Source organism: Cyrtonyx montezumae, unplaced genomic scaffold (assembly GCF_038088225.1).
Source record: "Cyrtonyx montezumae isolate F1298 unplaced genomic scaffold, pur_monq_1.0 scaffold_10, whole genome shotgun sequence".
NCBI lineage: Eukaryota > Metazoa > Chordata > Aves > Galliformes > Odontophoridae > Cyrtonyx > Cyrtonyx montezumae.
In genome coordinates this window covers 28,680,395-28,695,935 of record NW_027071826.1, presented here as the reverse complement: position 1 = coordinate 28,695,935, position 15,541 = coordinate 28,680,395, and the positions used below count along the sequence as shown (strand labels likewise).

Sequence of the window (15,541 nt, the reverse complement as noted above, 5' to 3'; positions counted from 1 at the left end):
ACTTTACTCTTGATGCTGCATCAACAGTGAAGAACACACTGTAAGCTGAAAAGTATTCATCTGTATTATAAATTTTTATCAAAAAGGTAATATGAATGATGCAAAGGAAGATGAGCTATTGGTCATTGGAGACTAAGGCAGCCTCGTGTACAAGCATTACTTAAAAGCATCCTCTCACCTCACATGACTATGAAGGACCATTTTAATTTTGGAAAAAAAGTAACATCTGAACTCTGTATCTAATCGGACTTCATTCCAATAATGCAATCTTCTACTCATCTGCAGTCAGGATAGAAGTTATAGGATGTTTCTCCCAAATATTTTTCTTGAATATCATAAGCCAAATATACATTTCTGATGACTCTACTTAGGCATCTGTCTGCTTCAATATATCAGGAAACAAAGAACAACAAAAAAAAAACTGAAAACAAAACAGAATGCAGAAAGACAGCAGAGGGGGAATGTGCATCTAAAATAATTACAAAATGATACTTTAATACATTTTATAGTAAATAAACTTCTGGGTGTTCTACAGGGAATTTCAGCTGCACTGGTCAAATATTGCCACTTTAACTCTGATATAATTTATAGGACTGGGGCCTTCAACTTTGTGACGCCACTGCTATGATCAATGGAAAGAATGCTTGGAGCCTGATCATCTCTAAAGGTAAAACAAAGACACATCATGCACTTTGACCTGTACCTTTACTTGCATGGCCTGTATGAAAGAAAAATAAAGGGAAAAACATAAGTAAAAGAGATGAAGAGATGATAATTTACAGGTTAGTAATAAACTTACTCAGCTCTACTAGGACAATAAATATTGTAAATTTGAAGCTAAAAATAAACAAACTATGAATGTATAATCAAATGAGGCCTTAATGAAATATTTTTTATTCAGCTTAATTGTAGTTAAATGACTGAATCTCTAAATTTATCTGTTGTCTTTCAGCATAATACTCTAACAGTCGCACATCAAATTGTAAGCATGTTATATAATCATTGCATCTTTTCCCAGTATTGTTAAAAAGATCAACGCTGTCATAATTCTAAGTAGCACAATAATGAAAACTATTTCACCAACATAACCCTTTCCTACCTCCTCCCACCAACACCATTGAAAAAAAATAATCTGTTTAGAAGTAGTAATCAAAATGAAGACAGCACTGTGAAAATGCAACATTTCATTTATATGCATACTTTTTCCACTGTCTTGTAGATAGTCTGAGAGAAAACTTGAGTTAGGCTCATTATGTCTCAGCAATACTCACTTTGTAAACTTAGCTGTAACTCACACATACACGTTTTACTTTTTTTTTTTTTTCCAATAACACACATATATACAGTGAAATAAACCATGTATTCTTACCTAAATCTAGGTTAACATTGTGTCATGTAATCTCAAAATGGTAACAAGAATGTGTGTTTACAGTAAAACAGCACAAAAATTATGTAAAAGAATCCTTGACTGGGTATGGGAGAATACTATAGGAAAGTAGGAAACTTTAGTTTAAAAACAAAAATATCGACTCTTAAAACCAAACAACTGTTCTTTTTGGCTTCAAAACTTTGAGATCGAGCTATTCTTAGGATTTCTTTTATATCCTGCTAAGTTTATGTATGTCACATAATAAGACCACATGCAAGTGAAAAACAACAGACTAATAATCAAATTAAGTGTTAAGCATCTTAGAATTTTCAATCCTATACTCAGACAAATGTTAATTTTTTACTGAAAATGTGTGAAATATGTAGATGCTGCACAGGCATTGCTCACCAGATGCATGCTATAAATAGCAGTAAAGATGTTGATTTACTAGAAATGACCATGAAAGTAATCCATTCACAATCTACCACAATATAACTAAAGGAAGTAAATTCAACGTAACTGAAACATTCTCAAAGAGTAGATGTGAAATTATTGCAGAAAACCCTACAATGAAACCCTCAAATAATCACAAATTTGCAGATAATACGTATTGCATATTACAAATGGGCACAAACACAATGGTGTTTTGTATACAAACTTGGGTTTTTGATGGCTTCAGACTTCTATAATAGGCCTATGCAAAGACTTAAAAATAGATACAAATTAATAGTGAATGTTGATAAAATAAAACTTCATTAGGACTTTAGAGTTTGGTAACTGAAGTTATATATAGTCACACATTCATAATTCTGAAGCTTACACATAAAAATTGCCTGCTTATGTATTACACATTTACTATGTAAAAGTCAATGCCAACATATAAAACATTATAGGGAATTATTACATCTTAATAAAAATGCCATTTTATCCAGAAATCCAAGAAAGCTTTGCAAACAAACAAAAAACCAACCAAATAAAGAGGTTATTGTCTGAAAAGAATGCATTCAAATTCTCTATTTCAACACTTATTTCAATGCAATCTGTGTTACCAGTCTCTCTCAGACTGAAAGTTCTCTAACTTACCATTCCCTTCCGAGCACTCTGCTGCCATTTTTTTTTTGTTTAGAAAAGAGAGATTAAAAAACTTTCTCAGCTGTTATTATGTTTATTTGAGAAAATATTAACAACTTTACTATAGTCAAAACACAATGGTACTGTATATTTTTTAAGCTATTTTTTATTTTAATTGTGAACCACTGCTATTAAGCTTTGGAAAAATAACATAATACTTATTTTTTCACTCTGCATCTTTTTTTTTCTGCGTATGGCATGTGAAGATATAGAACCTTCCATGCATAATATATTCAATTTTCCTATCACTACAGTATCCTAAGCCTTAAAAAAGAATACTTGGCATGTCTCTTCTGTAAGTCAGACTTGCTTGAAGCAGTCTGAGATCAGCATAGATACCCTTTAAGAGACTTTAGAATTGTTCTTCCTTGGACTGATTGCCAGTACCAAAATTCATGTTCACATTTATCTATATGTTCTCATGCCAGATAAATACTGTATATAACTGCAATATTAAATATTATGTGAGCAAAGAGGAACTGGTAATAAGGGGAAGTGCTAATTATTCAGTCGTCATACACAAAGTAGTAACATTCTGAATTATCCATATTCAAGCAGAAAAGTAAAAGAAACATTATTCTCCTTACATAATGCGTACTTTTGATTACCCTATATCATTAAGTAACAAACCTTGTAGCTGAAGTTAAGATATTTTTAAAATATAATATTAGGATATTTTCTTGCTCATTGTAAATTCCAGAGTCTTAAAAAAAATACTCAAATCTAAACGTATGCATTAACGAATGCACCGGTGTTTAAGAACACTTACACAGTGTTACCAATTTCCTGATTAGAAGCCACATATATAAAAACAATACAACATATGTAAATGATGCTTCATGTATTGTATCATGACATTTACATCATTATGAAAAAAATGCCTATCTAAATGATCATCTGTTCTGCAGTCTCTTGCACATCTATGCTACCATGTTAGCAAAATATGCAGTCATGAATAATACTGTGTTTTATTTCTGTTCCTGTATTAGCAATAACCACATGTACCATCCTTGAACACAATGATTTTCCATTAGTATGCTTACAAAAATTTATATGCACGTAAAAAACGTATAATCTCCCTGTGTTTCTACAGCCATATGAAGAGAAGGACCATTTAACACAGGCATTTAAATATATATAGTTAAAAATATATTACTTAAAATATACACAACAGGTATTTCAACATCTAATCTTAAAACCAAACCATTTCAAATACAGCTTATACAAATTCTTGATGCTGAATTTCACTGATTTTGTCAAAATCAAAACATTATGAAGCATACTTTTAGTGGTTTGGGTTTTTTTGTTTTTTTGTTTGTTTTTTGCTTATTTGTTTAATCACCCCTGCCATGGCAGACTGACTGAAGTATGAAAACAGTTTATGTCATGTTACCAGTAGTGCTGTGAAACTCAATTTAGATTAAACATTATTTTATCTGATTCTGATAATTCTGATTCATTTTACCATGAACCGAAATTAAAAAATTAGATTTCATTCTTATCTCCTCAGACCAATTCTAACATAAAAATGTCAAAATACATGTATTGTATGTATGCTTATCAATTACCATATGATAAAGTACAGAGTTCTGTGTTAGTGTGTGATTAACATCACATAGCCTGGAATTTGCCTACTAGTTGTATAATCCTCATTAGTAAGACAGATGCCTCAATTCTATCTTACAATTCCTTGAAGCTGTATCTTGAAAACAAGAAAATGCATTAAATATTTCCTTTCCTCCAAATACAGAATTCTCTATAACATTTGCCAGGTTTCAAAATGCAGAAAGAGAATATTTTCAAGAGAATTTGTTAAATTATAATGAGATTTTTTTTCTGACTCTGTATTATGTACAGTTGGACTTATGTGGTAGCTAAGTTACAGACAGAATCAAAATATACAGAAATACAAAACAGTAAAATGCACTCCTTCTTTAGAATACTTTCATAAGAGGATTTCTCTAAGTACATTATAAATATGAATAAAAGAAAAGTTTCTTTGCTATGTTTACCAACACTAATTTGGAATTAGTTTTCGACTGGCTTGTGAATCTTGTTACGAGTAAGGCAGTCTTCCTCAGCTAATGTCAGAGACACTTTTTACCTTGACATTTTCTCTATTATGCAGGTAACAAATGCATTTTCCATCATCATGTCAGCATCTTATCATATTGAATATGAGTAAAAAAGAAATGAATGCAGTCATTAATAAGAAACAAGAAAAACAGTGCACATAAGGCACACAGTATGTATGAATAATGATGCATATGCAAATACAGCACTCCTCCCATCAAATCTGATAGAACAGTACTGAAATTCACAAGAAGTTCAAGCAGTGAATATTTCTTCACTTATTTTACTAATGTTTTTTAAAAGGACCAACAACCTATATTACAACCTGTGTACTCTTGTATGTGCAGCCACTTCAAGTTCTATGTTTTTATCTTCTAGCTTTGAAAATTTAGCAGATATTTAATAACTAAGATACTTAACCTTATTGTGCATAACTGTTTCTACATCTATCATCAATAAGCAACTCTATTTTTCTTTCTTCCATCTGCCGAGAAGCAGCAATCTAAGCAGATTTTCAGAGACTTCTTATAACATACTAAACTCATGGTGAAAGATTGAATTGATCCAAAAATTGTTATTAACTTACTTTAGACATCTTGCTCTTGGTATCTCCTGTTAAAAATGCCAAATTGTTGATTTCATTTTGAATCACAAAATTTTGCTCTTCTCTTTTGAAGTTCTATAAATAAGTAAATAAATAAATAAATAGCTGTTACATTCATCTGCATGTATTACATTTAGATTTAAATGGATAGAGAGAACTGGGGAAAAAGTATGCATTTTGTCTTACATGTGATTTGCACCACAGGATAAAAACTTCAGCTACCATTCGAAAGAGTTCATCAGAATCTGCATCTGGTTTCTTCAGCCAGTTGGCTCTGATTAAAAGAAACAAGAGAAAATAAAATTAATTAGTTTAAAACGAGAATCTTATAAATAGGTATTGTTCTGTTTAAGTGATTGGGTGACTTCTGTGTGGTTAATCTTGGAATTTAACAACAGACACTTCCATTTTCTATTCTCACAGCCACGGAGATCATTTTTATTGATAGCTTAATGATTCTCCAGCAAAAACCCTAGTTCTTGGATACTTATTTTTGTCTGTCACCCTCCCCCGGTGATAACACGTTTTTGTGTTGAATCAGAAAACAAACCTCACTGAAGAGAAATACTCAGGGAAAGATTTTTCTTTTTTTTTTTTTTTTCTTTTTTCCTTTCATAATAAAACTTTTTTCTTCTTTTAATCAAAACTTTGTGTCAATCAAAAAAATTCTGCTATAATGGAGTGAAGATGAAAGTTGAAGGATTTGAATGAGTGGATAGAACTTTGAGGAGTCACTGCTTTAATGGTTTATGTTTGTACTCCATGAACAAATTTTGTCTGTCCATGTAAGGATGCTCAGAAAACCTGGGCAAGTTAACTAACAGATGCAGCTCTCTCTAAGTTAAAGAGCACTAACATGCCACACATGTGTGGGCATCTGACAGCCTGAATGAAAGTAATTATTACATTGTAATATCCTCATTATGCCACCCTTATCCAACTCTGTAGTTGGATTTCCAGACTTCCAAGTGAAGTCTGTGTTTTTAAAAATTGTTCCTTTATCAACATGGTCTGAGTTAGTAAAGTCTAGTTCATCTAGAATTAGTAAGTAATTGTTAGTGAAAATTGGTTCACAGCATAAATGAACAAGCCTGCTATTAATAATGCTCCTAAGTAACCTGTTAAGCACTAGCACCTAGAAAAAATGTAAGTGTATACCATTTGTGTACTTTAAAACAGCACTGTTAATGATAGTATTAAGATACTGTAGATACTTAGAAAATATAGATATTTCAGGTAGTCTTCTGAAGAGGATCTTAGGGGTATTTTCTGGGGCAAAGAAATTAGAAAGTACAGACGCAGAATAAACATTAAGTAAAATGTTGAGTAGAAAATCTTCAGCCCCAAAGGCAATACAGTATTAGCCAGATGCTTTTATCACCATCTTAAAAAAAAAGACACGCACAAAAGAACGTCTTTGTGGCATTGTCTGCACATACAGTGACTTATCTGTAGCAAGATAGCTTTTTGCCCATTCATTGTTTAAGTTTTAGTCATGTTTTTGTTTCTGAAGGGCATAATCTTGTGTAATAACATTGGGTTGATTAAATATTGAGCTCAATTATTAGTTTACCTGTTGTTGTCTACATAACGTATCAGCATTGGATAGAAGGCATAGAGGTCTCTGCAAAGTACAGCAAACTCATCAAGAATAAGTAGCTCAGCTTCTTGAGTGTCACTTTTACTGTCTGCTCTCAGTTGCTCCTCTTCCATCACAATCTTTATAGCTTTCTTCTTCAGTTTCTCCAGTGTTGGAATAAAGTGAGTTTTCAGCAGATCGGGTCTGGCTTTACTTATGATAGGTTGAGCATAAACTATACATAAAAATGCAGATGATCTTATGATTAATACATAATTGATACTTGTAATTGTATTAATGTGAATCCTTTGTAATTACAGAAAACGGAGCTCATAGCACTCCCGGTATTTCCACAGCACAAGTAAAACTATTAATTTAACTACGAATACAAATTTCTCAACCATGTGTTCTGAGAGATTAAGCACCTGTTACTGGGAATTCAGATTATGTATTTCAGTATTATGTCACAAAATCATAGAATATCCCAATTTGGGAGGGTTAATCACGTCCAACTCCTGTCTGTATCCAGGACGACCCCAAAAAATAAAACCATATTTCTGTGGGTGCGGTGGGTATTGTGATTCTTTAACTCCATCAGGTTTTGTTCCCTGGGAGACCTGTTCCAGTGCTTGACCACTCTCTGGTGAAGAACCTTTTCCTAACGCCAACCTGATCCTCCCCAGATGCAGTTCCATGCTGTTCCTTTGGTTCCTGTCACCATCAGAATCAGAGATCAATGTCTGCCCCTTTGCTCACCGTAAGGAAGATGTGAGGTTGTTATGAGGGCTCCCTTTAGTCTTCTGTAGGCTGAACAAACCAAGGGACCTCAGCTGCTTCTCATATATCTTGCCTCCAGATCCTTCACCATCTTTGTGGCCCTCCTTTGGATGTTCTCTACTAGTTTTGTGTCCTTCACATATTGTGGGGTCTCAAATTGCACACATTGCTTGACACGATGCTACACCAGTACAGAGCAGAGTGGGACAATCCCCTCAACTAACAGTGCTGTGCTTGATGTAATGCACCCCAGTATATTTTTGGCTACCAGGACAATTTAACTGCCATAGTTTTGGCAAGTCATATATCTCTGACCTGGTCAAAACCTCAGTATAATTGGGATCAAGACAAAGAGTCATCAATAAAATAGGTTGGTTTTTGTTTTGTTTTGTTTTCATTTTGTTTTACTTTTTGGGGGGGGGGGTGGGGGGTGGGAAGAGAGGGAGGGGCATGGGTGCATACAATGTTTAAAATAGTAGGCAAAAAAATATATATCTTTTTTTTTTTTTTTTTACTTCAGCAAGCTAAAATGCTAGTAATATAATGCAGCTCACTAGAGTAAAAAATTCTTGCAAGAATTACAGCCTCCACTTACAGTGAGGCTATAATGCATATGTAGCAATAATAATGAACTTAAAACAAACAGTAATTATTATTGTTCCTTGTCTACTTTTTACCTAACTATCCTGCTACTTTGATTTAAAAAAATTATATGTATATAAAGGGTAATATGGTAATTTAAAATTCAGTAATTACATATTATTGGGTACAAATTCTCTTTAGAAATATTTACAGTACCTGCAATTCTTTTCATCCAAGATGCTTCATCTATTCCCAGATTGTTGTTAATGATTTTCAGAATATTTCCCAGAACGATGCTCAGATGTTCAGATGTTATCATCGTACAGCAAGGCCCAGCACTTTCAGGAACACTCTCAGACCCTCGTTCCCACCAGTAGGACAAATAGTTGCATAGCATGGGTAAGATAACCTCAATTACATGAGGCATTTCTGTATATCTTGCTCCAGACTCTGCTAAATTATTAATTTCCTTTATTAGTCCATCCAGCTGAGGGATCTCTGGACACATCTCCTCAACTGTATCAGGCATACCTAAAACTGCCGGCAGAAAAGGAAAGGGTAGAATATGGAAAGGTTAATCAACAAAACACATCTATATTCATTTATGTTTAAATCCAAACTAGAAATAACAGTTTAGCTCTTTTTTATTCTGTCATCATATCAAGCAGACATATTAGGATTTCATGACATAATTTGTTATAAAATAAATCCTTTTATGTCCTTCTGATATGTACATAGATAACTGATGTTGATAATAGCAGCCATATGGCTTTGGTTTTGCCAAAAAGTGGCCTGTAGTTGTTTGGAAACCGGCCCAACTATGTAGAAATGCGTAAGTGAGAACTTGTATCAACACTAGAAAAGCACTGGCCATTATTTTCCTAATAATTCACAACTTTCACATCTATCTGAAAAATCCATTTCAGCATACAAACCATACAACAAACAGTTTATCAGTAAAATTAAACTCAAGTGTACCTTGTTTACAAACTCTGAACACTTGTCTCTCACTTGAGACATATATTGGAATCTGTCAAGACTAAGTGGGATAGAAGCATGCAAAGACAAACAATGTAAAAGGATTCCTGTTACTCAGGTTACACAGAATCAGAGTCACATTCAAGCAGAATTTCCCTATGTAGAACTGCATTAGAGTACTGGTAAGACAACAAAGTAGCAATGATATTTTTCCTGTTCACATAAATAAAAATTGACACCTGCTAGAGGCAAAGGAACAATGTTTACAGTCTTAACAAAGCAGGGCAAGGTTAAAAAAGGACAAGTGATCTTACAGCAATGATAGTTTTCTCGTTTTAAAACAACTTTCCTCCCCTCCATTCCCTCCAGTGAGGAACAATACTTACTTGCTCTTTCTCTCGCACTTTTTGTGTTGAATACAGACAATGGGTTGTAGTGGTTGAGAGAAGGTTCAAGGAATGCTACTGGAATGGCAGCTGCAAGAGACGCCAAGCACTCACCAAGTGCAGGACGTTGCCTGTATATGACAGATACTAAAAGTTATCAGAGAAGAAAGGACTTTCACTAGGCTTCCATTTTCTACTATGTGTTACAGAATTACACTAACATTTATGCTAATGTGGTTTCTAATTCTAATGCAGAAACTATTTTGACAATTTTGAAAGATTTTATGTCTCACATGAACAAAATCAACTGGTACAGGAACCCATTTTTAAAAAACTACCTTCATCCAAATGTTTTACTTTAAAGACCCTCTGTTCCTTACTGCAACTATGGACTATAGAAAACTTGTCTGTAATGTGCACAAAGAATAGATTGGTGATCACACTATACTTTTTCTTTCCACACTTTTGCTTGAAATGTACGTATATACATGTATAATTGTATGTTTATATACAGGTAAATATAGACCAGGCTGGATGGGTCTTTGAGTAACCCGGTCTAGTGGGAGGTGTCCCTGTCTATGGCAGGGAGGTTAGATCAGTGTGATCTTAAAAGTCCCTTCCTACCCAAACCATTCTATGAATCTATAATTCTATGATTCCATGAAATAATTATATGCAAACAATCAATAGGAACAGGTATTGGCAGTCACCTTTTTTCAAGATTTCACATTTTTTCTTTATATATTCTGCTTTTCCTTCACAAATTACAACATGTACATGTTCAATTTATTAGACACATTATTGTTACTTAATGAAGATGGATTTTGTGATGTTACAGTGTTCTATGTATAGCCTGGTCTGAAAGGGGAAGTTCTGCATTCCCCACAGGACCTTCCCAGGCTTACACCTCTGTGTAGTAGTACCCAAACTCAGTTAGCATCTTGATAAGGTAGATGATGGTACAGCTGAAAATAAACCTCAGTGCAAAAATAACTCTAACCAAGACACACTAAAAACAACAAAACATCATCACCATCAAGCTGCATAAATGCTATATACCATTACAATAAATGAACAAATAAAGAGTGGAAACACACAATGAGGCTGCACAAGAAATGCTTTTGTTCCTTTCAGTAGAAGACTTAAACTAGCTTAAAATTGCAGCTAAGCTATTCTTCTGAAGTTCTGAGGCAACATTTATACAAGATCTTGTTACAAAGATATATATATTGCATAAACATAACAATTAATCTTTAGATTTCTTTTTGTGGAATAGTTGTGAAAATAGAAAATTCTTAACAATGCTGTGTAGCTAGAGATGTTATGAGGAACAATAGCAGAAAATAATTTTTGTAAGCATATGTTTATATACAGATATACCAAATGGAATGAATCACTACATTCCTCAACTGCAAGGAATGACCTGTCTTTTAAGGTAAATTCATTTCATAAAAGCATTCCTTGTTGTATGACCTGAAGTCAAAGAAAAAAATGACATTTTGATTCTAAAGCTGAGCATTGCTTAACTTTGGTAACAGTTTAAGTCAGCCCAGCAACTCACTCTGAAGCCTTTTTGAAATAACTGAGCAGTGTGTTTAAAATCCTGCCGCCCACTTAGACACTGATATCTGCCTACAACCTTATTTTAAGGTTCTGAGTAAGTATAGTGAAAGTTTGGAAGACAAACTCATTTCCTGAGATATATTTGATCTGAGAGTCTTCTAAGAAGGCAACTGGTGTAAGTGATTCTACAAACACATCTAATGCAACCATCCAGTGTTTATGGTCAATGCAGGAGAGGGCTGGGCTGTGAGCTCTTCCTATCAAAAACCATCTAAAACACAATAATCTTTTATTTCCTGTGAGAACACCCTGACACCTAGTTACAGTAGGAGTGAGGCGCTTCCTATCTTGCCCACAAGATCTGTGTCAAAGGGTATTTAAGATTTTCAAGTCTAGAAAAAAAAAGAAGAGTGAGCCCAGCTTTATCATGGATATATAAGTGACTGTGTGCACGTGTGCAAGAATATCTTTTTCACACAGGAACCTGCATGTAGGGTGGGGAGAAAGAACTGCCCTCTAGAAAACTCTTTTTTGCATGGAAGAATTGCTGAGTAAACTCTGGACAGAAGGAAATGAAGATCAGCATTACTAGGCAAATGTAGGCAGAGGTTCTACTAACTGGGCTATAGAGCTGAATTTTCTTGCTGTCTCTCAGACTGTGAATTTAAAACTTTTGAGTATATGATCATGTACAGTGCCTAAACAAAATCCTTCAGAAGCATAAGGAAGGGTCATTGATTACCTCTGCTTTTGTGATAGAGCAGCAGTTAGGGTTCCCTTTTTTGAAGCCGTACATATGGACATAAGCCTCTTCTAATGGAAGAGGGTCTAAAATCCCCATTTTGGAGCATATCATAGCCACTAGATTCTTCAAAGGATTTTTAAGACTCACATTTAAAAAAATGCAAGTAACTGCTAAATGGGTTTCCTATGTAGAGTTAAAGGCTGTGCTAAGGATTTTGTGATCTAGACACCAATTCTGAGAGCTCTGTTTAGACTCATGCTTGAGATGGATATTAATTTTACTTGACCTTCTTATCACAGCAGCATGTCTGCTAACATGCAGTAACCAAACTTTGGAAAGCTTATAGTTGCCTATAGTTTGCTTATAGAAAAAAATTTAGCTTTGTCTATAATTAAAAGTCCCTGCAGATATACTACAATATGCAGGATGAGATGTTTAGCTGTTGTTAAGTCAGGCATTTCTTTGTGTAGAACTGAACTCTAAGATATAGGCAACCACAGTACACCTAAGGTGTAGATTAAACGTGTTCACACTGTTTCCGATTCACTTTTAATTCAAACTGCTTTAATACATTAAGAATATGTTTTTCACTCAATACCTTTCAACATAGATGTTCTTCCCAGTCCCAAGGGAATAGAGGCTACAAAGAATTCTGTAACATGAAACTTGTACATCACCCACTAGAGAAAAATAAGAAGAAGATAATAAGTACTTATTCAGCTAAACAATACAACAGTACTTCCTTAGTAAAAAAAATGACAGATCATCAGATATTCCAAGAGACCAGCAATTATTTGTTAATAAAATAGTGCAGATTATCATGTTTGCAGAATATAATTTCAAGATAAACCACAACAGTCTACGTGAGTAACCTCTAGAAATGTGATCTAGAGCCTCTCCACTTCTTGAAGCTTTTTCATTGTATCCATCCTTTAATTGTCTTCTGGCCTGAAACTGTGATCTTAAATATATATGAGAAAACTTGGAACAACATATTGATCCATCTCAAAGAGGAACACTGGTAATTTTAAAACTAAAATACAGAAAAAAAAAATCAAGGAAACTTCAGAATAAAATAATGAAGAACAATAAATGTTTTTCCAATATATGGAAAACAAACAAACAAACAAAAAACCCACAAGGAATAAAAATGAGAGTTGTCTCCTTTAATGAAGTAAAATTATGCAACAAAATTAAGCAAACTTATTTTCTATGGGAAACCTTAGTCATTAATTATTAAAAAGGAGTTTGTATTATCGTAACATAATAAACTTCAAAATTAAATAAAGTACTTACAAAGTAAATCAACTCCAAAATGATACTGTGAAATATGCTCAAAGATTGATGTCAAGACAGGTAACAAAGCTACTGTAGTATAATTGATATTCTGTGAAACACCCTTGATTTGTGTTCGTGAATGGGTAAATTTTCCAAGTTTAAGATTTTCTGAAGTTTTTTCCAGATCTTCAGCCGCATTCTCAAAAAAAGCACGCAATCCAGCTTTCACCAGCTCAGATCCTGATTTCATAACAGTTCTGAAACATAACGGGAAAATACTCATTTTTCAATATTCGTATAGATCTATGTGTACACATTAGTTACATTCTATCAGTCTTTGAAGATATACATCAGTATACTTCCTGCTATGAACTAAAAAGGGCAGTTAGACCTGTGTATAAGTAATAATTAGGTTGGAGTATTTAATAGAAAACTAATAAGAGAAAAGAATACACTTTCTTAGTACTAGCATCCCAATTGTTGTGATTTGCATTTAAGATCTGCATTTCAGGAGGGGAGAAAATTACTCTGTACAATAAGCTCAAGAAAGTAATTCTCTATATTATCACAGTAAATAAATGGGTGTAAGCCAGGATGGTACAAATTAATGGTACTTAGTAAAAGCCAGTAAAATTAACTACATTCACGTAATCATACATTCTGAGTATTTTTAATGGTAGATTTCCATCCATATGCTAAACTATTCCAATATCTACAGACATCATTACTTGCAGTTCCACAGTTTTTGAAAGTTATATTTCTCAATTGTCTTCAATTGCCCTTGGAGAGAGTGACAGGAGTTTTCAATACTTTAATCACAGACAATGAAAAGAAAATAAAGAGGATGAACATCTCTATATGTTAATTTGGAGTTCAGTATCTGAATTACTGATAATACTACTATCAGTGACTACAAATATTGGTAGATAATGCAGAAACAGTCTAACTGCCCCTGAAAAACTCTGCTACATCTATATAGATTGTAGTTGTTACAAAAATTTACAACTTACCGGGTGTCCAGAGACTGAGCTAAGATATGCAGGCAGCTCACCATTGTTGTAGAATCACTGCCTGTTCAGAGAGGGAGACTGTGAGAGCACAATAGTATAAAGAATGTAGGATAATCTATTGATCCCAAATGTCACTACTGAAAATATGCAGGTTAAATAAGACATGGAATACATCCCCGCCCCATGTCACTGAAGGAAGAGTTACAACTGGTTTCAAAACTGACTTTTTTTTTTTTTTTTCAAGTCCATTTGTATATAAGGAGTGAAAAGAGCAACTTGTGTTGCTTGAAAAGCAAAAAGAAGTAACCACAAAAGTATTAGAAGTAACTGTTGGATATTCTTCAAATTTTTAGCTTTATCAAGACCTTTCTTAACAACTTACCAAAAATTGAGATCCTATGTCTAACAAGAGCAGCTAGTTTGCAGAACAGGCTGAAGTAGAAAAGAAGAGAAAACAGCAAGACAAGACAAGACAAAGGTTAAAGATTTGTTTAGAGAATACTAAGAATATGAAAGGAAACACAATATAATTTCTGGAAGGTGTATTTATAATCACCCATAATGACAGTAATCAGTCAAATAATTGCATTAAGCAGCAGCATCATAGAAGCTTCTGCATTCTTTCATTTGCTAAGCTTCTCTAATTCTGAAATGACTTGAGACATTAAAATTTCTTACAGAAGTTTCCAACAATTACATATTATATGGTTGAGTCATTCTTTATGGCTAGGAATTATTTCTGAATGAGAAATTCTGATAAGGAAAACTGAGCAATATTTTCATGTTTTAATTCACATTTTGTGGGAAACTAAAGTTAAAACTCTTCTCAGAAATTCAAACAATTTGACAAGGTATATTGCAGATATTTTGCCAACTTTGTTAATCCACTACTTATTATAAACATAATCTTGAAATTTAGATTTCTAGCAAGTATATCAGGAGCTTGTATGTCTAACCTATTCGCCAAAATAATACGATAATTAAGAGAAAGGGCTACCTTAAATTCTTAAAATAAAGACAGCTAGGCAGACTTTTTTTGTCTGTGATACACTTTAGAAATGGAATTAGAATGTAACAAAATGAAGCAGACATTCCTTAGAAATCAATGCTGTTTCTTAATAATAATAACATCAGATTGTCATTGTGATCTTTGTAATAATAACAAAAAAAACCCCTATAGCTCCCCTTTAAGAGGAAAATATGGATAGCTAATTTTCTCAGCTAATAAAGGATAAAGTAGTTAAGATATTTCTAAATTTCTAATAGCAGTTATGTTAGACATCTATCTTCTTTCACACACATTTATGAAGATGTTTTGCAAAAGCGTTATCAGCATCTCTCCAGCTTTATAAATCTGACCTGAGCGATGTTAGGAAAGTCATAGGATCATTCACAGACTGCTATTAACTAAAATGAAATGAAAATACCCTCATCCTAAACCTCAGCACACTTTACCATCTATTAGA

The 15,541-nt window shown here is 33.5% G+C and overlaps 1 protein-coding gene across 1 annotated transcript in view; it reads right to left on the bottom strand.

The window, feature by feature from the left end:
* The window catches only part of RYR3 (ryanodine receptor 3), a 176,318-nt gene that overhangs the window by 37,462 nt on the left and 123,315 nt on the right, over positions 1 to 15,541 (bottom strand). The window contains exons 61-70 of the mRNA XM_065754366.1: positions 14,458 to 14,507; positions 14,076 to 14,136; positions 13,084 to 13,322; positions 12,386 to 12,467; positions 9,480 to 9,610; positions 8,332 to 8,652; positions 6,751 to 6,991; positions 5,364 to 5,451; positions 5,160 to 5,252; positions 704 to 718 (exon numbers count right to left, since the gene is read on the bottom strand). Coding sequence (XP_065610438.1) covers positions 704 to 718; positions 5,160 to 5,252; positions 5,364 to 5,451; positions 6,751 to 6,991; positions 8,332 to 8,652; positions 9,480 to 9,610; positions 12,386 to 12,467; positions 13,084 to 13,322; positions 14,076 to 14,136; positions 14,458 to 14,507 — 1,321 coding nt within the window. The remainder of the gene's footprint in view (positions 1 to 703; positions 719 to 5,159; positions 5,253 to 5,363; positions 5,452 to 6,750; positions 6,992 to 8,331; positions 8,653 to 9,479; positions 9,611 to 12,385; positions 12,468 to 13,083; positions 13,323 to 14,075; positions 14,137 to 14,457; positions 14,508 to 15,541) is intronic.